General features: G+C 58.9%; 3 protein-coding genes across 6 annotated transcripts in view; 1 reads left to right on the forward strand and 2 right to left on the reverse strand.

Moving 5' to 3' along the window:
* The window catches only part of LAMTOR1 (late endosomal/lysosomal adaptor, MAPK and MTOR activator 1), a 282658-nt gene that overhangs the window by 164049 nt on the left and 95392 nt on the right, over positions 1 to 23217 (reverse strand). The window contains exon 1 of one of the 2 annotated variants that reach the window (XM_050756496.1): positions 22467 to 22477. The exons of the other annotated variant lie outside the window; for it this stretch is intronic. The gene's annotated coding sequence lies outside the window, so the exon portion shown is untranslated. Of the gene's footprint in view, positions 1 to 22466; positions 22478 to 23217 lie in introns of those variants that run through there. 2 annotated transcript variants of the gene reach the window in all.
* On the forward strand, positions 1967 to 16306 carry INPPL1 (inositol polyphosphate phosphatase like 1). 3 transcript variants are annotated; one of them, XM_050756075.1, is made up of 29 exons: positions 2242 to 2367; positions 2652 to 2742; positions 5483 to 5546; positions 5641 to 5791; positions 6020 to 6140; positions 6377 to 6517; positions 6752 to 6845; positions 6952 to 7041; positions 7212 to 7307; positions 7409 to 7559; positions 7650 to 7756; positions 8046 to 8148; positions 8243 to 8439; positions 8748 to 8865; positions 9484 to 9580; positions 9870 to 10008; positions 10119 to 10218; positions 10319 to 10407; positions 10685 to 10766; positions 10899 to 10988; positions 11501 to 11614; positions 11746 to 11834; positions 12316 to 12403; positions 12495 to 12650; positions 12879 to 12957; positions 13053 to 13193; positions 14331 to 15003; positions 15254 to 15387; positions 15475 to 16306. In XM_050756075.1, the coding sequence occupies exons 1-29, from the start codon at positions 2307 to 2309 to the stop codon at positions 15563 to 15565; spliced, it is 3747 nt and encodes a 1248-aa protein (XP_050612032.1). In that variant the 5' UTR covers positions 2242 to 2306; the 3' UTR covers positions 15566 to 16306. The 3 variants fall into 3 exon arrangements, with proteins under 3 accessions (XP_050612031.1, XP_050612032.1, XP_050612033.1); XM_050756074.1 differs by lacking the exon at positions 2652 to 2742 and having other exon boundaries at positions 1967 to 2367; XM_050756076.1 differs by lacking the exon at positions 15254 to 15387.
* On the reverse strand, positions 16268 to 21249 carry PHOX2A (paired like homeobox 2A). The gene is made up of 3 exons (XM_050756404.1): positions 20861 to 21249; positions 18188 to 18375; positions 16268 to 17405 (listed from the first exon to the last, which is right to left on the reverse strand). The coding sequence occupies exons 1-3, from the start codon at positions 21075 to 21077 to the stop codon at positions 16956 to 16958; spliced, it is 855 nt and encodes a 284-aa protein (XP_050612361.1). The 5' UTR covers positions 21078 to 21249; the 3' UTR covers positions 16268 to 16955.

Below are 23217 nucleotides of genomic sequence, written 5' to 3' on the forward strand. Positions count from 1 at the left end.
TCCTACTACAACTGTCCCCAGAGAGGCACAGGTAAGCGTCTGAGAACACCCTGCAGGTAGGTGGCCCAGCTAGGGCTAGAACCCAGGTGTGCAGACTCCTAGTCCAGGTCTCTCCCCCACTACCAAGGAGTCCCCTCACATCAGGCTCATCTTTTCTTATACTAAAAGGTGGCTGATGAGGAAGGTGGCACAGATTGTTGGATGAGTTATTGCGTTCTGGAGGCACTGTTGGGTGGGTGGGTGGATCTCTTAGTTATTACATTTATCTAGTGTGGAAGGCCCCACAGAGCCCCTTCCACGTCCCAGGCTCTGTTCCAGCTGGGTTAAGTCAATGCATATTTGAAACAGACGAAGGAGCTCGCGGGACTGACCCGGGCTCCGTCAACAGGTTCAACGTAGCAAAGTGAAAGTTCTCTTCCAGGTTAAAGGGATTCTCCCACGGCGGCCCAGGAGATGGTGGCGGCGGGAGCCCGACTGGAGGCCTGCGCCTTTAAGGAGCCAGGGGGCGGAGGGGCGGGGCAGGAAGACGACTCCCCGGAGACGCCGCCACCGGCTAGGTCTTTTTTTGGGAGGGGGCGGGCCAGACCCTTTTATGGACTCCGCCCCCTTTCCAGCGGCCGCGTCCCCTTTCCGCTCACGGCGTGAGGGGAGGGAGCCAGGGGTCGTTGAAGTGGACCCCGTCTGGGAGCTCCCCGCTGGGCGTCCGGCCCGCGGAGGCGCGAGTTTGCTGACTCGTAGGGAGCCGCTGGGGCGGGGGCGAGTGCTAATAATACCCGTTCGTCCCGCAGCCGCGCTTTACAGTTTACACAGCTGTCACCTTCGTTCCTCCTTAATTAATAATAAAAATAGCCGCCGTTCGGGAGCGCGGGCGGGGCGCCAGGCCCGGTGCCGAGCGCGGTACGAGCCTGGCCCCCAGAGCCGGTCCTCGCCACAGGATCCCCATTTTCCAGAGCGGGAAGCCGAGCTCAGCCCCACGCCGCGACTTGCCCGAGGTCACCCAGTGGGCCAGCGGCTCCCGGACCGAGGCGCGGGGCGGGGTGAGGCGGGGCGCGGTGCTGCCCCCAGCTCCCCGGGGCGGCGCGGGGCGGGGCGGGAGGCGCGGAGGGCGGGGGCGAGCGCGGATGGCCATCTTAAGTGGCCGCCTGGAGCCCAGGGCCGCTGTCCGGGGAAGGGGCGCCGGAGCAGCCCGGGAGGTGGGGGTCTGCGTGCGGCGGCCAGGATCCCGGGAGGGAACTTTCTCCTAGACGGGCCAGGGGATCCTTCTGGCCTCGGACTGCTGAACCCCCGCAAGGCCCGGCCTGCGGGTGTGGGGGGTGGTGCCGAGGAACTTGGCCGAGAGGGGGAAGGGCTCTGCCGGGCTGGGAGGGGCTGCGTGAGGGGCTCGAGAACGTCCCACTTCGTCTGGGGGTGTGTGGGGGAGCGGATCTTCCCGCAGGCTTTGCCGGGGAACGGTCCCCATGGAGTTGGGGGCTCAGATCTAAGAGGGGGCTGCATTTCGCGGGAGTTGGGGGCCCTGCCTCCCTGGGTGGAGGGAATGGGTGGGGGGGTCGTCCTGGATCCTTCGCAGGTTTGGGGAACTCGATGCAGCCAAGCTGTACGGGGGCCGAGAGGAAGAGCCATGGAGTGGAATCAGACCATTATGGGGTTTAGGGGTCATATCATTGGGAGAACTGAGAAGCGCTGAATTCTCCAGGAGGTGCCTGGATCCCGAAGTGTCGGGCCAGGATTGGGGGACTTGGATTTCGATGGGGGTTTGGGGACTGGATCTCCTCGGGTGAATGGTGGGGGCAGGATCACTGTGGGGTCGGGGAGGTCCCGGGCCCTGCGGGAAGGTGGGGGCACAGTCCCCGCAGGAGGAGCTGGGGGCAGGGGCGGCCCCGGCTGCGGGCCGAGCGGAGGGGGAGGGGGCGGCCGCCGGCTCTGCGCTCCGCTCCCGCCCCTCCCCCGCCGCCTCTGAACAAACTTTTCTTTCTCTTCAAGTTGAGGCCGGCGCTGCAGGCAGCGGCGGCTGCGCGGCGAACGAGGCGGCCTGCGCGGCGGAGTGCTGAGTCCCGATCCCCGGCTCTGTCCGGCCCACGGATCCTCAGGCCCGGGCCCCGGGCCCGGCCCCAGCCTCAGCCCCGAGCGTCTCGGGGCGGATGGCGCGGGGAGACGGGCGCGGGCGGTCCTGAGCCCTGCGCGGGCCATGGCCTCGGCCTGCGGGGCGCCGGGCCCGGGGGGCGCGCTGGGCAGCCAGGCCCCCTCCTGGTACCACCGCGACCTGAGCCGCGCGGCCGCGGAGGAGCTGCTGGCCCGGGCGGGCCGCGATGGCAGCTTCCTGGTCCGAGACAGCGAGAGCGTGGCGGGGGCCTTCGCGCTTTGCGTCCTGTGAGTGGGGCGGGGGCTCCTTGCGGGCTGGCGTGGACAGGGAGCGCGGGCACGGCGGGGTGTGGAGGGGGCCCGGCTCAGGGTGCGTGGGGCGGCGGGACGCCAGACCCGCCTCCACCCCCTAGAGTGGGAGCCTTGGCTTTCTCCTGGGTCTGAGGAGGAACGCAGGGGCACTTCCTGCTGTGTGTCTGGGGGCACTTTCAGGAGCCTTGAGGGCAGAGGATATGGGGTTCTGCGGCCCAGTGTGACTGTGATGGACGAAACATTCGGGCATTCCCCGGCAGACCCCTTCAGGCATCCTCCAGGTAGAAGTGAGCAGGGGAGAGGATGTGCATTCCACGTTGTGTGCAGTCCCGTTTGGATAGGGACTGAGTGGTGAGCAGGAGAGGGAGTCGGGGCAGAGGGACTGACGGGGTGTGTGGGGATGCCTGGCAGCTTCCTTAGGGCCCCTTTCTGTGCTTTGGGGTTCTGACTGGCCGTGTATGGCTGGTGGGGGCGGTGGTGGGTGGTGTAGAGAGGAAGGCTTGGGGAAGCAGAGGCTGAGGCTGTATGGGACCTTGCCATTATTTCTGAACCAATGAGTGAGCGAGCCCTGGCTCTGGGCTGCAGCCCTGGTTACCTGGCTGCCCTAGCCCTGAGCTATGAGTGCTGAGAGCAGAGCCATACTTCGTCCTTCTCTGAGTGGGCCAGGTCCTGTGGCTGTGCCTGTCAGCCGAGTGTGGTAGTGGTGCTGGAGTGAGTTAGCACTCCTGGTTTTGCAGCCTTCTACTTGCTTTGTACCTCCTGCCCTGCAGTTTGACATTGAGTTGGCTTCTGTGGGCCCAGTGAGTGGGAAACTGGGGGGGCTGCTTTATTTAGATCAGTTATTTAGATCTTTATTTAGATATTTCTTGGCCTTGTGAACCCCCTCCCAAACTCCTGTCTGGCTGTCCTGGCCATGGCCCGAGCAGGGCTCAGCAACGCCCGCGCCCGCTGCCCGCGCCCGCTGTCCCACGCCATCCGCCCGGCTTACCCCTTTGTTCTCCTGACATCTTTGGTGGGGGGGCACATTAGCCTAGACCACGGGAGACTTTTTTTTTTTTTTTTTTTGAGACAGAGTCTCGCTCTGTTGCCCAGGCTGGAGTGCAGTGGTGCGATCTCGGCTCACTGCAACCTCCACCTCCTGGATTCAAGTGATTCTTCTGCCTCTGCCTCGCGAGTAGCTGGGATTACGGGCGCTTGCCATCAAGCCCGGCTAATTTTTGTATTTTTAGTAGAGATGGGGTTTCACCATATTGGCCAGGCTGGTCTTGAACTCCTGACCTCAAGTGATCCACCTGCCCCGGCCTCTCAAAGTGCTAGGATTACAGGTGTGAGCCACCTCACCCAGCTGGGGAGACATTTTTAATTGTCACAACTGGGATGGTGCTATTGACATCTAGTGGGTAGAAGGCAGGGATACTGCTAAACATTCTACAGTGCACAAGAGAGTCCCCCACAACAAAGAACTGTGCAATCCAAAATGTCAGTGGTATGGAGGTTGAAAAACTCTAGCCTAGTCAATTGACCCAACAAGGAAGGGGCCCTGTAAGTCTCAGCTTAGGCCTCAAGTCTGAGGCCCAGTAGGGGGAGACTAAGGAGGGACAGACTAGGCAGATGAATATCCCCGAGTCCTGCCTCCCAGCCCCCTCTAAGGCATACCCCCTAATTAGGCTGGGGAGGGAGGCAGGTGCTGGGTCAGCTGTTGAGTGGGAGGGGGACAGCTGAGGCCTGTGTCTGGGTGAGGAACATTATTGTCCCAGGAGGGGTAGAATCCTGGCCCCATTGCCAGGGGAGGCTGTGAATGGGGTGAGGGGTCTGTCTGTGAGTGGGGGCTTCAGGTTTGCCAGCTGACTCTGGCTCCTCCCTGCATCTCAAGAGCCTGGGGATAAGGATCAGACGTGGACGATCAGACATGGGCAATATCTTAGATTTGCCAAATACACACATACTTGCTTACCTTTATACATTCCGGGTGTTCATGGATAACATGCAAGACACGTCCCTGCCCCAGCAGGCACAGGCAATCTGACCAGCAGGCTAGGATACTGGCCCTGGCTTTTGCCATGGTTTAAAACCCCAACTCCACCTTTTACTTACTCTGTGACCTTAGGCAAATGATTTTTCCTCTTTGAGCCTATTTCCTCAGCTGGAGAATGGGGATAATAATATCTGTTTGGAAATGTGAGAATTAAGTAAGATTGATAGGACACTGGGTACCCAGCGTGTCACAGATAGGATTCAGTTAATGGTATGCTATTGTAATAAACACAGATAGTGTTTATAATAGTCTACAAAGGAACACCCAGTGACAGACACTCAGCATAAGCAGCTAGGAGAGCCCCTGAGGGGGCCACGGTACGGGGGTCCTCACCTCCCTCCTGCCAAATACCTAGGGTGATTCCTGGGTGACTCCTTGGGGAAGCATGCCCTGAGGTGTGGAAGCAGAGGATCTTCCATACCCCACTGATTGTGCACCTGGCTCAGCTGTCACCTGCTCAGCTGGGCTTCTGTCTGTCAGCACCCCTCTTGCCCCTCCTTGGCTTGGGGCTTCTAGAGGCCCGGGTTTCCCATGGGGGCCGTCTTTGGTGGGAAAGCCTAGGGTGATGTCCCCACACTCCTCGGCAAAAGTGCCCTAGACATACCCGACTCCAGCAGAGCCAGACAGCAGCATAAACACGGGAGGCACACACGCGTGTTAGCATGTTGCCCGTGTGTGCAAACAGAGGCTAACCAGGCTTCTGAAGATTCTTAGTTTGGCGGGGGGCCCAGACTGGTACCACAGCCCACAGGGGCTGTTTAGACAGCTGTGGAGGCCACAAAAGATCTCCCTGTTGCTTCCCGGGCCCTGCCCTGTGGTGAATGTGGAGTCTGTGTAGGTCTGGTGGGGAGAGGGGGGTGTTCTGGTCATTCCTGCCCAATAGGCAACACCAGGAGCGTGGAAGTGGACCGGCCCCATCATTAACCCTGTGAGGTGGTTTTAGGGAAACCAAGCAGAGGGGGTCGGTGTGCTGAGCCTGCTGGCAGGAGGAAGGGGTGCTTTGGGTCTTAGACCCCAGCCTGGGGGTGACAGATTCTGTCCCTGCCTTGGCATCAGGTATCAGAAGCATGTGCACACGTATCGCATTCTGCCTGATGGAGAAGATTTCTTGGCTGTACAGGTAGGAGCTTGGGTCCCTGACCCCTGCCCTTGATCCAGCCTAGGGCTTGGGGACCTGCTGGCTGACCCTTCCTCCCCCTCTTGCTGGCCCACAGACCTCGCAGGGTGTGCCTGTGCGCCGCTTCCAGACCCTGGGCGAGCTCATCGGCCTCTACGCCCAGCCCAACCAGGGCCTTGTGTGCGCCCTGCTTCTTCCTGTAGAGGGGGAGCGAGAGCCGGACCCGCCGGATGACCGGGATGCCTCAGGTACTTCCCAGTGTGCAGGTCCCCTCCCTGCCCCTGTCCCTTGGCTCTGCCTGCCTCTTCCCATCCCCCCTTCTCAACCCCACCTCTCCTGTAACCCCCTTTTCCTTGGCCATGATGCCGGGGCCCTTTATCCTTCTTTCCATGGAAGTCACTTTACAGCTGCATCGTGCCTCCTACTCCACTGAGTGTGGGAGGTCCAAACGGCTGCCCACTGACCCCTGCCTACAGATGGGGAGGATGAGAAGCCCCCGCTGCCACCGCGCTCTGGCTCCACCAGCATTTCTGCCACCACTGGGCCCAGCAGTCCCCTGTCAGTCCCTGAGACTCCCACAACTCCAGCTGCTGAGAGGTGAGACCCCCATCCCATTCACTGAACAGGAGACCTTTTCTCCTCTGAGAACTATTTCCCTACCAAGGGTGGGGAGGCCTTCTAAGGCCCCACTAGGAACCCCTACCCCACCTCAGCCCAGAGGCAGATACCCCGATCAATCCTGGTTGCCACAGGTACTGTCTCCTCTAGGGATGGGGCAGAGGTGTGGGACAGGTCAGCAGGACCTCCACTGACTTCTTAACCCCTCCCCAAAGTGCTCCCAATGGACTGAGCACCGTCTCGCACGAGTACCTGAAAGGCAGCTACGGGCTGGACCTGGAGGCTGTGCGGGGTGGAGCCAGCCACCTGCCCCACCTCACTCGTACCCTCGCCACCTCATGCCGGAGGCTGCACAGGTATCTGGGACATCCAACCCCATGTATTACACCCTTACCTCTGACCTGTCCTCACCTGCTTCCTGGCTGTACAGGTGCCCTGATCTCTGACCCTGAACAGTGAACTAGCCATTGCCTCTTGACTTTCCTCACCAGTACCCTTTATCCTTGTGGTGAAGTGGAGGCTACACCCAGTGCCCCCTTCCCTATACTTAGGCTGGGGTGGGGGTTCTTTTGATCTGATGTCTCCTCTAGTGAGGTGGACAAAGTCCTGTCAGGCCTGGAGATCCTGTCCAAGGTGTTTGACCAGCAGAGCTCGCCCATGGTGACCCGCCTTTTGCAGCAGCAGGTAGGATTGTAGGGAGACCTCTGGGAGGTGGGTTCGTGTTCTGGAGCTGGGTGGGAGGCTCTGTGTAGGTGACTCATGTACAAGCCTGGTTCTTCCTCCCCGCCAGAACCTGCCACAGACAGGGGAGCAAGAACTAGAGAGCCTGGTGCTGAAGCTATCAGTGCTAAAGGACTTCCTGTCAGGCATCCAGAAGAAGGTAGCATGATCTCTGACCCTTGACCCCCAATTCACTGGCCACTGTCATTGGCCTAGCACTGATCTCAACCCTGAGTCTGCAACTTAACATTGGCCCCAACGTCAATTGTGCCCCTCCCTGCCCCAGCCTTCAGTGTGTCCCCTGGCCCCACCCTGCCCTGTTCCCTCCAGGCCCTAAAGGCCCTACAGGACATGAGCTCCACAGCACCCCCGGCTCCGCAGCCATCCACACGTAAGGCCAAGACCATCCCCGTGCAGGCCTTTGAGGTACATGGCAGTGGGGCCTCACAGGGCAAAGGGTGGTTGGAGGTGACCAAGGTGCTGCCTGCTCCAAGGTCTTGTCAGCAGCCTCCCCACCTGGCCTACAGGTGAAGCTAGATGTGACCCTGGGTGACCTGACCAAGATTGGGAAGTCGCAGAAGTTCACACTGAGCGTAGATGTGGAGGGTGGGCGGCTGGTGCTGCTGCGGAGACAGCGGGACTCCCAGGAGGACTGGACCACCTTCACGCACGACCGCAGTGAGCCAGGGCCAGACCTGGGAGGGGTGGGCAGGGTGGAGCCCCTGGCCCAGGGGCACAGGCCTGTGTGACCCGTCCTCCATGCCCTAGTCCGCCAGCTCATTAAGTCCCAGCGTGTCCAGAACAAGCTGGGTGTTGTGTTTGAGAAGGAGAAGGACCGGACTCAGCGCAAGGACTTCATCTTTGTCAGTGCCCGGGTGAGCAGCAGGCTGGGCCAGGCCACTGGGGACTGCGGGAGTCCCCCACATGGGTGCTTCCCATTGGATGGGAAGAGAGGGAACACATGATGTAGGCATGCCATCCCTCCTGGCAAGGGTGGGTCTGACAGCGTAGAGGGTGTTGAGAACGGGTGGTTGAGCAGTGGGTATACAGTGGAGAACCAGACAGACCCTCTCCTCATGGACATGAGCCAACTGGCAGGGTATCCCTCTGGAAGGGGGGCTTTCTGGATGCCTACCTGCCCCTGAGTGGCTGCTGTCCCCCCAGAAGCGGGAGGCCTTCTGCCAGCTGCTGCAGCTCATGAAGAACAAACACTCCAAGCAGGATGAGCCCGACATGATCTCCATCTTCATAGGCACCTGGAACATGGGTCAGGCCCGGGCTGGGGCTGGGGCGGGAGGGAGGGATGGCTCCAGAGCAGGTGCCTAACCCCTCCAGACCCAACTTACCCCCTTCACCTCCAGGAAGTGTACCACCTCCAAAAAATGTGACATCCTGGTTCACATCGAGGGGTCTGGGGAAGACCCTGGACGAGGTCACAGTGACCATACCCCATGACATCTATGTCTTTGGGACCCAGGAGAACTCAGTGGGTGACCGCGAGTGGCTGGACCTACTGCGCGGGGGCCTCAAGGAGCTTACGGATCTGGATTACCGCCCGGTGAGGGGGGGTCATCTTGTCCAGGCCCCTGTCCTCACACACCACCTCCAAACTATCCTACTTGACTTCATGGGCAACCCCGGGAGCACAGCTTCACTGGCTTTTTCTCTGATCCCTGAGCATATCCTTTGGGAGATCTGACCTGAGTCCTTCATGCCACAAGAGGAACCATTTATCTCCAGTCCCTCAGGAAGAGGGGTGGCAAGCCTTCCTATCCTGTGATGGATACAAAAGTCTATTTACAGTGCAGGGGGAAATGCAGGCAGTGGGTGCAGCAGGGCAGTGGTGACCATGCACTCTCTACCCAGATTGCCATGCAATCACTGTGGAATATCAAGGTGGCAGTGCTGGTCAAGCCAGAGCACGAGAACCGTATCAGCCACGTCAGTACGTCCAGTGTGAAGACTGGCATCGCCAATACCCTGGGTAAGCGGGGCTGGCAGGTGCCCAAGGGTGGCAGCGTCCCTCTGTCCATGGCTTCTGCTTCCTCTCAAGCCTAGTATTCCCCTTTTTTGGTGATCTTAGTTTTCCCATATATAGGGTACTTTGAACTTTGAAAAGCATATTCATATTCCAAATCTCTCCCAGCACCACTGGGAAGGCAAGGCCAGGATAATTACCCCCGTTTCACAGATGATAAAACTCAAACCCAGAGTGGTTGAGTGACCTGCCCAAGGTCACATAGCAAGTAAGTGGTGGGGCCAGGCATTGTGCCCAGGTCTCCTGATTTTTAGTCTGGTGCTCTCCCAGGAGAGATTCTGCTCAGAATTTGCAGGGCCTTTCAGTTTCACCCTTGGGGTCCCCTGTGATCTCCAGGGGCTCTGCTCACACCTGCAGACAGACTCAGGCCATCCACACAGACCATGTGTGCCCAATGAGGACCCCCCCCCAGCGAAGGTGTGGGTGTGTGCAGGGGCCTGCCCGTGTCACAGCGTCTGGTGGCTCAGTGGGAGGATCCTCTCACTGCAGCTTTGAGAGGCAGAAGGGAGACTTGGGAGCCCTCTGAGGGTGACCCAGGCCTTCCTCTCTTGCTTGTCCTAAAAGGGAACAAGGGGGCTGTGGGAGTCTCCTTCATGTTCAATGGCACCTCATTTGGCTTTGTGAATTGTCACCTTACCTCAGGAAATGAGAAGACGGCTCGGTGAGGGGGCACCTTTCCCATGGTCTCTTTACACCCATCCTGTTCACCCGAGGCCTGTTCCCGCTCCCATATCCCAGCCCATGGCCCTCCCGCAGGCCTGTCTCCAGAGACCCCCTGCTCTCTTACCCCAATTCAAGACCCTTCTGTTCCTGACCCTGACCTTGTCCCCAGGGGTCCGGATCTTTATCCCATCCCTGACTCCTGAGACTTCTTCCCTTTACGCCTATCCCTGACTTCTGGCTCTGACCCTGGGGATCTACTCCTCCCCACCCCACACCCCTCACCCTAGGAGGAACCAGAACTACTTGGACATCCTGCGGCTGCTCTCGCTGGGCGACCGGCAGCTCAGTGCCTTTGACATCTCTCTGCGTTTCACACACCTCTTCTGGTTTGGGGACCTCAACTACCGCCTGGACATGGATATCCAGGTGTGAGCAGGGCCCTGCCATGGCTGTAGGGAGACTAAGGGTCACATGGGCTATCACCCCTGGCTCTGGCTCAGGAGGAAAGTTTCCAGCCTTTGCATCCTGCACCCCAGGAGATCCTGAACTACATCAGCAGGAAGGAGTTTGAGCCCCTCCTCAGGGTGGACCAGCTCAACTTGGAGCGGGAGAAGCACAAGGTCTTCCTTCGATTCAGTGAGTGTGGGCCCGGCAGGTGGTGATCTGAGGGCTGGGAGGCTTGCAGTATCCCTGGGTATCAGGGCCCTGAACCCCACCTGTCCCCTGCTTTCCTCAGGTGAGGAGGAGATCTCCTTCCCACCCACCTACCGCTATGAGCGGGGTTCCCGGGACACATATGCCTGGCACAAGCAGAAGCCAACTGGGGTGAGCCAAGAAAATGGCATGGGCCTTGGGGGACCCCAGGCCTGCGATGAATCAAGAATTTGGGTCAAGGGTATGGGTCTCTGCAGCTTCCACTCCAGCCTTCATGGCCCCTCTGAGGCCTTTGGGTGATCCTGGGTATTGTGAGGATCCGAGAAGGGAGGTGGGTGCTGGGGCCCCTTGTAATAGAAGTGTGGGGACTTATCAGCTCTGGAGTGGGGTCCATGCCAAGCAGCCCCCTAGCTGTCAGCTCTAACCATGCTGCCATCCCCTGCCCCAGGTCCGGACCAATGTGCCCTCATGGTGTGACCGGATTCTGTGGAAATCCTACCCTGAAACTCACATCATCTGCAATTCTTATGGTCAGAGCCTCCCGGACAGAGTGATGGGAGATCTGGGGTGGTCACCATCTGGACTCTGCCCTAACCTTGGGAGGTGGGTGCAGAGGGTGGGAATATTCTCCCTGAGTCCCCATTCCTATCGCCTCTCCCCAGGTTGCACTGATGACATCGTCACCAGTGACCACTCCCCTGTGTTTGGGACATTTGAGGTTGGAGTTACCTCCCAGTTCATCTCCAAGAAAGGTGACTGTTCCAGATGTGCTTGTGGATGTGGCATAATCTGAGTGGGCACAGCTGGTGGCCTCGGGATGTACATAGGTTTGACTATGTAAGTGTGTGTGTGGGTGTGTGTACCAGTGAGTGCAGGAGTGCTTCTCAAGGTGTGATGTGTCAGGGTGTCTGTGTGCTGGGGCCATCACAAGAATTATGTGCCCATGCCTGTGTGTGTACATACGTGAGTGTACACGTATCTATGTGCCTGTGTCTGTCTGGGCCCACGTGTGTGTCCCTGAGTATGCCTGGACATGTGGCAATCCCGCAGGCATTCTGGTCCCCAGCATCCTCTTCAATGGGCATTTTATTCTTGGGTTGTCTCTTTGCTCTGGTCCAGGGTCTGGGCTCTGGAGTTTCCCTGTTGGTGGCCCTGCCTCCTTGCTCTGGACCCCTGATTTCATGTCCCAGGGCCCTGCTTCTCTGTCCCATTCCTCCTGTGATCCTCTCAGCCCTCCTGTTTGCTCTTCTCCCTTTCCCCTCAGGGCTCTCGAAGACTTCAGACCAGGCCTACATTGAGTTTGAGAGCATCGAGGCCATTGTGAAGACAGCCAGCCGCACCAAGTTCTTCATCGAGTTCTACTCTACCTGCCTGGAGGGTCAGAGGCGGGTCAGGGGCTGGGTGTGGGCCAAGGAGGATGGGAGGCCAGAGGGTGCAGTCAGCCCCCTACTTAGTGGGAAGGGAAGCTGAGAGGTGGTACTCAGTTGGGTGTCTCCCACCCCCACCCAGAATACAAGAAGAGCTTTGAGAATGATGCCCAAAGCAGTGACAACATCAACTTCCTCAAAGTGCAGTGGTCTTCACGCCAGCTGCCCACGGTGAGGCTGTGGGCAGGGCCCCTGCTTATGAGTGAGGGCACAGAGAGGAGTGCAGAAGAGTTTATTGAGGAGCCTGCCTGGGAGGGAGTGTGGGGCCAGCAGAGCGTGTGTGTTTGTGTGTGTGTGTGTGTGTGTGTATGGGCATGAGTGAGGATAAAGGCCTTTGCTTTATTCTGGGAGTGTGGAACCTTGTTGCAGTTTGTTCATTCATTCAGGAGATGCTTCTTGAGCTTTTGCTAAATGTCAGGTCCTGTGTTAGCTACTGAGAAAATTAATTAGTTACAGTGATGCTAAGTGCTGTAAAAGGCCTGTATAGGGCTGTGTCTTCTGCATTAAGGATTTGGCTCTTCTCTGAAGAGTTGAGTGTGAGTGAGCACAGATGACCTGAGGGTGAAGAATGAGTAGTGTCAGGAGCAGCATGTGGGAGGGGCAGGAGGAAGTGGCAGGGCTTTGTTCCTCACTGGGCCTCCCTGCTTCCCAGCTCAAACCAATTCTGGCTGATATCGAGTACCTGCAGGACCAGCACCTCCTGCTCACAGTCAAGTCCATGGATGGCTATGAATCCTATGGTGAGGAGTGAGGGGTGCTGAGGGGAACAGGAAGCCAGGCAGGGCCTAGATTGGCTTGGTAATTTGCTGGTTTGTCCCATCTGCCCCTCAGGGGAATGTGTGGTTGCACTCAAGTCCATGATTGGCAGCACGGCCCAACAGTTCCTGACCTTCCTGTCCCACCGTGGCGAGGAGACAGGCAATATCAGAGGCTCCATGAAGGTGCGGGTGCCCACGGAGCGCCTGGGCACCCGTGAGCGGCTCTACGGTGGGGACTTCAATGGGACATGAGATAGGGTGGTGTGAACAGATCTAGGAGGGCAGGACTGGGGTGTCGGGGGCATGTTGGAACCTCTGGGATACCTGGAGGTTCTGCAGCCACAGCTGGGAATTGTCTGCCCCAAGGCATAGCTGGGAAAGGGCTGGAAGGCCCCGTGGGTGTCTGTGGGATCCAGGACCCTAGGTCTCCTCTGAGTCTCCCTTCCTGCCCCCTCAGAATGGATCAGCATTGATAAGGATGAGGCAGGAGCAAAGAGCAAAGCCCCCTCTGTGTCCCGAGGGATCCAGGAGCCCAGGTGAGCTAGGGCTGTGTTGAATGTCATATGAAAGGGCACCTGGGGGCATCTGGTCAACCCCACTTCATCTCCTCTCTCCTGTGCATCCCTGGCAGGTCAGGGAGCCGCAAGCCAGCCTTCACAGAGGCCTCCTGCCCGCTCTCCAGGTTATTCGAAGAACCAGAGAAACCTCCACCAACTGGGAGGCCCCCAGCCCCACCCCGAGCAGCTCCCCGGGAGGAGCCCTTGACCCCCAGGTGAGAGAAGGAACCTGTCACTGCCCCTGCTTCCCCTGCCCACCTCTATCCATCACTATCCCCTGCAGGGTCTCAGGGCTGGACTGGGGATCGTCAGCTGCTTAGGTGCCCTGCTACCCTGTGGTTGAAGGTGCCACAGCCTTATGCCTGTGGCCACTCTGGCCAGCCAGGCCACCCTTAGGTGTGGCTCTGAGTCAAAGGGAGCAGTCAGCCTTTCCTCTCGATTCCGCCTTTAAAAATGGAATTTGAAATTGTTTTTAAGACAGCTCCCTCCATGTAAACAGACCTAGCTTGAGCCTTCTGTTTAGAGGAGGCACACGGCTCGGCCTGGGATTTCCCAGGGTACCTTCTTTGGAACTCTGTCCTGCAAGAGGCCCCACTTGAAATGGGTTTGTGGTCAAATGAGTTTGGGAAATGCTTTTTTCTAGATTCTTTTCTTAGACATTCCCAGTGCACATTGGTATTACCAAAAGCTCTGAGCATGTGGACAGGAAGGAAACCTCTTTTCAGCTCTGTTTAATATGGTTTCTCAAACTTAATGGGCCAGGAAACTTATTTTCCACATAGTAACTATTAACGTCCTGGGGAATTAGTGCTCTGTGTCACACTTTGGGAAAGTGAGGCTTGCTTTCTAATTATATCCAATGGTTGCTTAAACTTACATAAATTCCTAGGTACAGGTTGGTGCTTTTTTACTCATCTTCAGCTGTTGTCAGTCACCCGGGTTTTATCCCCAGGTTTGAATAAGACCCACCTGAATCTCTGAGAAAGATTCTGCAGTGGATTGACTGTGGGTGCCTCGAGAGGCTTTCCAAACCTGGCCTCTCATTGGAGGCTTTACTTGACCTGTCTTCTGGCACCTCTATTCTGAACCATTTAGCTTAGGTTTCACAGCTACAGATAAAGATATGAAAGATCTAAGAATCTTAGCAAGTGAGGCAAGGGTTATCCATTCAAAGGGTTATCCTCCCACTGACCTTTATAGATGAGGAAACTAAGGGCAGCTGATGTGCTCAAGGTCATGAGAAAGTCTAGGACCAGGGGCCTTTCTGACTCCTGTCTAGTTCTCCCTCCACTGCTCCCACTGCCTTAGACCTGGGTTCCTGGATCCTGGAGTCATTCTGCTTCTACACCCAGGTTGAAGCCAGAGGGAGCTCCTGAACCAGAAGGGGTGGCCGCCCCCCCACCCAAGAACAGCTTCAATAACCCTGCCTACTACGTCCTTGAAGGGGTCCCACACCAGCTGCTGCCCCCGGAGCCACCCTCGCCTGCCAGGGCCCCTGTCCCACCTGCCACGAAGAACAAAGTGGCCATTACAGTGCCTGCTCCACAGCTTGGGCGCCACAGGCCACCTCGTGTGGGAGAGGGGAGTTCTTCAGATGAAGAGTCTGGAGGCACGCTGCCCCCTCCAGACTTTCCACCTCCACCACTGCCGGACTCAGCCATCTTCCTGTCACCTAGCCTGGATCCTTTACCAGGGCCAGTGGTCCGGGGCCGTGGGGGGGGTGAGGCCCGTGGCCCGCCGCCTCCCAAGGCCCATCCAAGGCCCCCACTGCCCCCAGGCCCCTCACCAGCCAGCACTTTCCTGGGGGAAGTGGCCGGTGGGGATGACCGGTCCTGCTCGGTGCTGCAGATGGCCAAGACGCTGAGCGAGGTGGACTACGCCCCTGCTGGGCCCGCACGCTCAGCACTCCTCCCAGGCCCCCTGGAGCTGCAGCCACACCGGGGACTGTCCTCGGACTATGGCCGGCCCCTCAGCTTCCCTCCACCCCGCATCCGGGAGAGCATCCAGGAAGACCTGGCAGAGGAGGTGTGTGGAGCAGGGTGGCTGTCTTTGTGCCTGAGGAGTGTGCTTGCCCACAGACTGGTACCCTTTCACTCCACCATTCAGCTCTCATGGTGTCCCCGCTACCCTGAACCGAGCACTGGGAAGTTGGGAGACACATGAATCAGCCCAGCCTTTCCCTTCCTTTTCCCCAGAGCATGCAGCAGAATGTGACTGTCTGCAGGTGTTTCTATGGGGGACACTGAGCTCCCCCTGACATGCCCTGTTTTCTTAGGCTCCGTGCCCGCAGGGCGGGCGGGCCAGCGGGCTGGGCGAGGCAGGCATGGGTGCCTGGCTGCGGGCTATCGGCTTGGAGCGCTATGAGGAGGGCCTGGTGCATAATGGCTGGGACGACCTGGAGTTTCTCAGGTGGCGGAGGGGCTGGCCCCGGGGGCGGAGCTGGGGCCCTCAGGACCCCCTAGCCCATCTCACTTCCCAGGCCGTTTTACTCCACAGTGACATCACCGAGGAGGACTTGGAGGAGGCTGGGGTGCAGGACCCGGCTCACAAGCGCCTCCTTCTGGACACCCTGCAGCTCAGCAAGTGATAGCGGAGGCACCACGAAGCTGTGAACTCAGCGCCCCTCCCTGCTACCAAGGCCCAGCTATGGCCCCAGGGTTGAAAAGTTATGAGGGTCAGGGGAGTATGTCTCTGCCTATTTATTGGGGATCAGCATTCCCCGCTGCCCAATCATTTGCAATGCCCTAATTAGTGCATCCTGCCCTTCGCCTTTTAGGCTCAGGTCGGAAGGTCAGTTGCCATGGTTACCGAGGACCCTGGTTACTCTGGTGCTGTCCTTTTACTGGACTCCGCCTCCCAGCCCCAGGGGTACCTGTGGGGGCCCATTTGGGTACGTCTGGGCCCCCACTTTCACCAGTGTTTCTGCAGCCTTCCACCGGGCCTGAACCACAGGGGAGGCGCTTCGCTAAGACCTCCCCACCCCCGCTGAGGGTGGGGGCGGGTGTCCGTCCGGAAATGAAGGAAGAGCCCGAGGACCGGGCTGGGGTTTATTTAAACTGTTCTGTGTGGGTTGGGGAGGGAGGGCACCTTAATATTATTGGGGTTAGTTGGGGTGGGGCAGGATCTCAGCCATAAAGTGCCAGTTTGCTTAGTTCTGTCTCCTTGTCCGTGCTGCCCTGCGCTGCGGATGCATGGCGGCGGGCTTGGGGAGGGAGGTTCCTCGCAGGTCTCAGCCCGGGACAAGGTCTTACAGGCAGTCTCCTGGGCAGTCGGAAGGGTTGCGGCGTGATGTCTTCAATAAATTAAGTTTTATTTGGATTGAGTAAAACTTCAATAAATTACAAGTTTTTCAAAGAAAAAGGACAACCAAAAAATTTAGGGAAAGGAAATACCTCTGTCCCATTCCCTGGGCAGCCCCTCCACTCCTCCAACAGGTCCACCCTCTGTGCCAGACGGGCTAGGGAAGAGAGGAGACACGTGAGGGACGAATTGGCAGTGGCCACTGATTATCCCGCAACCACCAGCCTCTGTATGGGTGGGGTTAAGGCGGGTGGGCCCGAGGGGTGGGGCAGCAGACTTTCCTGGTCACCAACGTAAGGGGTGACCCAGCCACTGCAGAGCCAGGGAAGGGGCCTGTGCCGCTCCTCCTTGAGGACCTTCACTTTGAGGGCACTGTGTTAGGGGCAGGCCTCATGTGGTACCGCATCCAAAGAAGGCCAAGCTAGAAGGGGCTCCGGGGTTCTCCTGGAGGGGGTCCCGGTGAAAAGAATTCCGCTCTGCTGGTAGAGGGTGGGTGAGGACGAGAGTGGCCCTGACTTGGTCTCCAAAGTTAGGGAGGACACACCCAGGGGTGAGACAGTAGGGAGTGGAGACGGATGGGGACTTCCAGGTGGGTGGCCAGGATGGGAGGGACTGTCAGGTCCTGGAGGGGCAGGGACGTCTCTGAGGGCAGGCTCGGAGCCTCCAGAGGCTGGCAGCTAGAACAGATTGGTCTTCAGGGCGGGGCCGGGCTTCCGGTGAAAGGAGGACAGAACCCCGGAGAAGGGCCCGGGGCCGGACTCGGCCGGCTGCCAAGCCTTAAGCAGTTCGGCCGCGCCTGCGCCGGGCCCGCCGCCCCCACCGCCCGCCACACCTGCCCACAGTGCGCCCTTGAGCGGCTGTGGCCCTGGCCCGGGTCCCGGCCCGGAGCCCAGTGCGACGGGCAGTGGGCTGGGGCTCAGGCGTGGGCTGGCCAGGCCGGGCGCAGGCGGCGGCGGCAGCGATGCAGTGCTATCCGGCGTGGGGCTGCATGTGGACTCCTTGGAGTCGTCGTCCTCTGAGGAACAGCGCGCCTCGCCCTTTTTGGCGCCCGACGCGCCCGCCGCCCCTTTGGCACTGGCCGCGCGCTCCTGTTTGCGGAACTTGGCCCGGCGGTTCTGGAACCAGACCTGCGGGCACAGGGGCCAGTCAGCCTGGACGAGGGTCGGAGAACGCACGGGGTCAGCCCGCGGTCGCAAGGCCCGAGTGAGATCCTGGTTCGGAGAGAACCGGGCCCGGGTTCTTACTAGTTGGAGGGGCCTTCGGCCCTCCTGCACTCAGCCCGCTGCCCTCTGCGCGCTCCACTGGCCCCTGCCTCCAGATCCCTGGGTTCTTGCCCTTGGGATCCACTCACCCGCTGACTCCGCTGCCTCCCAGCACTCTTGGTCTCCTGGAGGGGACCCTGCCTCCGTTCTCCTCACCCTAAGTTCTTCCCCCAATTCCTTCTTTTAGGAAGCTCTGGGACTTCCTTCCTGGAGCGTTCCAGGGCCGTGGAGAGCAGTTTAGGGCACCAGGAAAACCTTTTGTCTAGGGCGTCCAGTCAAGGTGGGCCAAATGAACATCTGTACACGGAGTTGTACAAATAGACAACAGTCTGCTCTAGCCCGGCTCTCTTCAGTCCTGTGCCTGCCACAAACTCAGCCTCCCGGGCTCCGGGTTTTCAAAGCTGCAGCGCCGGGATAGGGAACCCCAGGGGTGCTGACTGGCCTCCCTCCACTCCTCAGCTCGGCCCTGAGGTCGCCTGGGTCTCTCCCTCTACCCCCTCGGACTCCCTCCTGGCTTCTCAAGCATCTCTAGGAACGTTCTGCCCTAGGAGGGAGACAGAGCGGAGGTGGCCTGAAGCTACCTTGGGAGATCGGGTCTCCTCCTTCCATGGGCACACACTCTCGTACACACACGTGCATATACGCACCTGCACGCGAGCCTCAGTGAGGTCGATCTTGAGAGCCAGCTCCTCACGCGTGTAAATGTCGGGGTAGTGGGTCTCAGCGAAGACGCGCTCCAGCTCCTTGAGCTGTGCGCTGGTGAATGTGGTGCGGATGCGCCGCTGCTTGCGCTTCTCGTGCAGGCCGGATGGCTCTGGGAAGAACTTGTAGGGCACTGCGGGTGTGTGCAGGGCGGGTGGGGGAGCAACAAGGATAGGGGAGAAGCAGAGTTCAACCCGTTGTTTCCAGCTCCGAGGGAATCACACGCTTCCCCCGTCCCTGGCCTGGTCCCTCCTCTTGGTCCCAACAGCCTGTTCACCCTATCACTCAGTGGAGCCCGCGGGATAAAGGCGGATGGAGATCAGGGAGACCCGAGCCCCAAGAGCGGCCAAGGGGAAAGCATAATCCAATACTCCAGCCAAGACACCCCCTCCCCCACCCCACCCCCGTCAACGCCCTCCTCCCAAGCCCTGTTCCCTCCACCTCCCCTTGCACCCCCATTCAACCCCTGCCTCTGGCCCTCCCCTCCTGTCTCTCAGCCCGTCTGCTCCCTCTGTTTACCCTGGCCCTGGATGTCTGTCAAGTCTCATCAGCATTGCCAGGCTTCCCACTAAACAGTTCTGGGCCAAGGCTCTGCAACAGAGAACCTCCCACCGGCTCTCCTTTCAGCCCTACCACCAGCCATCCCACTGGCTTTCAGCTGTATACACATTTGGCTCCCTCCACCCATCAACCTCCCCCCTTCCCAAGCCTCATTTCTTCAATCCTGCCCCACTCCCCTGGCCCTCATTCTCCCCTAGATGTCCCCCTCTCCTCTTCCTCATCTTCCTCCATTTGAATCTCTCTTCAACTTTCCACTTCTGGGCCATTCTTCTCTTTGTGCCCATTGAGAAGACTTCCTCCATCTTCTCTTTGCCCTTCTTCTTCTTCCCCAGGCACCTTCTCCATGTCCCATCTCCTCCAAAGCCAACACTGCCCCCCAACTCTCTTCCTATACCCATCCCAGTCTCCACTGCCCCATAGGTAGTGTTTCTGACAGTACCTCCCTTCCCTGTCTCTAACCCTGGTTTAAGTCTTCATATTCACCAGAGGTCTCCAATCTCCATCTTTGCCCCATCTCTCCAGGCCTCCATCTCCCCTGATTCTTGTCTCCAGCACCCCATTTGTATTCCCATCTTCCTCATCTCTATTTCTAATCTTCCTTGGTCCCCATCGCCTGATTGTTATCTCTATCTCCCCAACCCTGAGTCCCCATTTCTCCTAGGATTTCCAGTGCTTCCACCTCTGCTCCCATCTCTCTGTACCTTATCCCCATCTCTCTGGTCTCAAAACCCTGTATCTCTGGAGCCTGTCTCCCCTCTTCCCAATCCCTACCCTCATCTGGCTCAGGGTACCCAATCTCCCCACCCTGGTTCTCATTTCTCCAAATCCAGGTTCTCATTTCTCGTATCTCTCCCCCAGCTCCCAGTCTAAGGGGCCCAGTCTTTTTTTTTTTTTTTTTTTTTTTTTTTTTTTTGAGATGGAGTCTCGTTCTGTCTCCCAGGCTGGAGTGCAATGGCATGGTCTCAGCTCACTGCAACCTCTGCCTCCCAGGTTCAAGCGATTCTCCTGCCTCAGCCTCCCAAGTAGCTGGGATTACACCATGCTCGGCTAATTTTTTTTTTTTTTTTTTTGTATTTTTACTAGAGATGGGGTTTCACCATGTTGGTTAGGCTGGTCTTGAACTCCTGATCTCAAGTGATCCACCCGCCTTGGCCTCCCAAAATGCTGGTATTACAGGCGTGAGCCACTGTGCCTGGCCCTTAGGCCCCAGTCTTCTACTTGGGTCCCCAGTGGTCTTCCCAGGAGGGAAGGAGATAAAATTCCATGAGGCAGGCTGGGACTGTAATCAGAGGGATAAGATGACTGAGCAGCTCAGTGAGGTTGAGGGTTTGGACAGGGACTTGGATCAAAAGGCTTGGGGATGCAGGAGCTGCTTCCATGTTCTACAGGACTCTAGCTGGGAGAGTCTGTGGGGGAGTGGGGAAATACAAGTGGCTTAAAAACCCGGGCCCCTTTATTGCGGGCTACGGGATCTGGTTTTGGTGGCTACAGAAGGGTTCCGGCCCAGGCAGCACGGGTCCAAGACAGGGCAGGAAGGGCCTGATGGCCACGGGGGGTTCTAGGAAGCTTCCCGTCTGGGCAGCTTAGCTGCCTGCAGAGGTCCTTGCTGGGGGTCATGCATCTTGTGGGGCAGGGGTGACGGCGTGGGGTGATAAGTGGTGACAGGGCTGAGCTGGGAGCCTTTTTCAAAGATCCAGGGCTTGTAGAGGTTTAGTGGTCAGTCTCTGCAGGTGGTGAGGGGAAGGTTTAGCGGTCAGTCTTTGCAGGTGGTGAGGGGAAGGCCTGGTAAGGGGCCCAGAGCGGGATGGGGATCCATTTCCTTGACCTGAAGGGCACGAGACAGAGATTTGGCAACGAGAAAAAGGAACAGGAGAGATGAGAGGGTGAGGCTCATTCCTGCGGAGAACCTCTCGTATTCTGGGGGTCTCTCGGGGCATTAGAGGGTCTGGCCAAGGCAGGAATGGGGGCGGCTGAGGGAGTCAGTCGCATTCACTTGGCGAGCGGGCCCGGGGATTCTGCAGGAATTGGAGGGAGGGTTGGGCCGGGGCTGCGCTCACCTGCCGAGTAGGGCGCGGGCTGGTGGTCGCGTAGGGCGCCAAGCGCGCAGTTGGAGGAGCCGAGCGCGGGGCAGGGCGGCCCTGCCGCGGGGAAGGCGGGCCGCAAGGGGCTGTATTGGAAGCCGCCGGGCTGGCTGCAGGCGCCAAAGTCGCCGTAGGCGGACGCCTCCATGGCCGCCACGCACGAGTCGTACGAATTGAGGTAGGAGTAGTCCATCGGCCCGGGGGGCGGGGGCGGGGGCCGGGCCAGGCCGGGTCGGGGTCTGGGTCCGGGTCGAGGTCGGAAGGGAGGTTCGAGCGCCAGGCTCCGAGGACCCGAGGCCAGCTCTGAGCGCCCGAGAGCCCGCCCGCCCCGTCGCGGCCGCACTCAGCCCGGGTGCTACGCAAGTGCAGCCGGCCCGGCCCGCGCGCCTTTTAACGCGCAGGACCCCGCGGAGGGGGGCGAGGCGGGGCTAGCTCCGGCGGGGCGGGGCCTGGGACGCACAGACCCCGCCCCCAGCCGCCCCGACCCCCACCCCGAAGGGTCCCAGCCGCCCTCTTAGAGCTCTAGAGGTGTGGAGCTGGGATGCGCGGGACCCTATCCCAGGAGTGCCTATCCTGCCCCAATCCGGACCAGACCTTCGGTCTCTGCACAGCGTCCGAGGCCAGAGGGTACTGACCCTTTTCCCGGGCCTCCCCACCTGCGGCCCCGCGGAAGGGCGGGGATGCAGGCCTGGCGGCGCTCGTGTGAAGAAGTTAATTCAATTCGTTCTGATAACCGAGTTATTCCGATCTGGCCCCTCAGCCCCGCCCCCAGCGAGGTCCCATCCCGGTGGAGACTGCGGAGGCGGCCCAGGAAGGGGGATGGAGACCGGGACGAGACGGAGCCTGGGATGGGGACAGGGAGGGGACGTGGGTAGACAGAGGAAACAGAGACCGGGAGAAAAAGGGGCAGAAACAGTGATGGAGACAGGGACAAGAGATACAGGTAAACAGAGGGAGACAAGAACGGAACATACACAGCGAAAGACGGGATGGAGCGGGGACAGGGCAGAGACAGGAGATGAGGGTAAGACAGAGACAGGAGGAGACAGGGACAGAGGGGGACGAGAAAGAGAGTGAGGTAGGCATGGAGACAGAAGGGGTCAGGATGAGACATGGACGGCAACCAGGACTGCGGTGGAGAGCAGGGGAGGGATGAGACAAAACAGAGGCAGGAATCGTGAGACAGACACATATGCCCAGGGACAGTCTCAGAGAGACAGGGCCAGGGACAGCCATAAGCCAGAGAGCAGGGGCTGAGGGCGGAGAGAAAACGCCTCCGGGGAGCTTAGACACGAGGGCTGGAACGCAGAGAGGGCCCAGGGATGGTGCTGGAGGCTCTGGGGGGCTGCAGGGAGGGAGGGTCGTGGGAGCCAGGTCCTTCTACCCTGCCTTGTCCCGAGGCCCACACGACCCTGCACCTTCAGGGCCCGCCTGCCTCTCCCTCCCCCAGTTCCCTCAGCTCCATCTGCGGTATGCGACCCTCTCCTGTGACCTTGGGCTCAGGATGTGATGGATGTCAGGAAGGGAGCGTACCCCGTGACCTCTTTATTGTTCTTCAGTCTCTTACCTCTGTTCTCCACGGCCCCCCCTTTTTTTCTCCAGGGAAACCACCTAGACTCAGTCTGCACCTGGCCCCGACATCCCTACACAGATTCAGTCACCAGCTCTCCCATGCTGTGGGACAGCGGGACACGTTCAGAATCCTTACCGTTGGGGAGCTCGTCCACTCAACCCCCAGCCTCCTCCACCGATCTTGGCAGGTCCTGTAGATGGGGAGTCTGAGACCCATGGAGAAGCCGCGGGAAGGGTGTGTCTTTGGTTCCAGCTGAAGTCCTTGGGGGTTGGTATAAGGACTCCTGGAATTCTCCCCAAGTTTGTCAGGTCAGAGAGGAGTGCATCTTTCCTCAGGTAATCCCTCCCCCATCATCCCTTCTGGGCTTCGCAGGAGGCCTCTCCATCCCCAATCTCTGGAACCACTCCATGCCAGGGGATTTCTTCGAGGTTTCTCAGATTACCTCCTTTCAAATGTTTTTATTGTGACAAAATACACATAACATAAAATTTACCATCTTAGCCACTTTAAGCTATAGTTCTGTGGTAGTAAATACATTCATATTTATGTATTAATACATCCATCTCCATAACTCTTCGAATCTTGTAAAATCAAAACTCTGTACCCGTTAAACAATACCTTCCATTTCCCCATCCTTCCTGCAAACCGCCATTCCTCTTTCTGTCTCTATGATTTTGTGTTTTTTTTTTTCAGAGTCTTTCACTCTGTCACTCAGGCTGGAGTGCAGCAGCGAGATCATGGTGCAGTCTTGCCTTCCTTG

Source organism: Macaca thibetana, chromosome 14 (genome assembly GCF_024542745.1).
Source record: "Macaca thibetana thibetana isolate TM-01 chromosome 14, ASM2454274v1, whole genome shotgun sequence".
Classification (NCBI taxonomy): Eukaryota; Metazoa; Chordata; class Mammalia; order Primates; family Cercopithecidae; genus Macaca; species Macaca thibetana.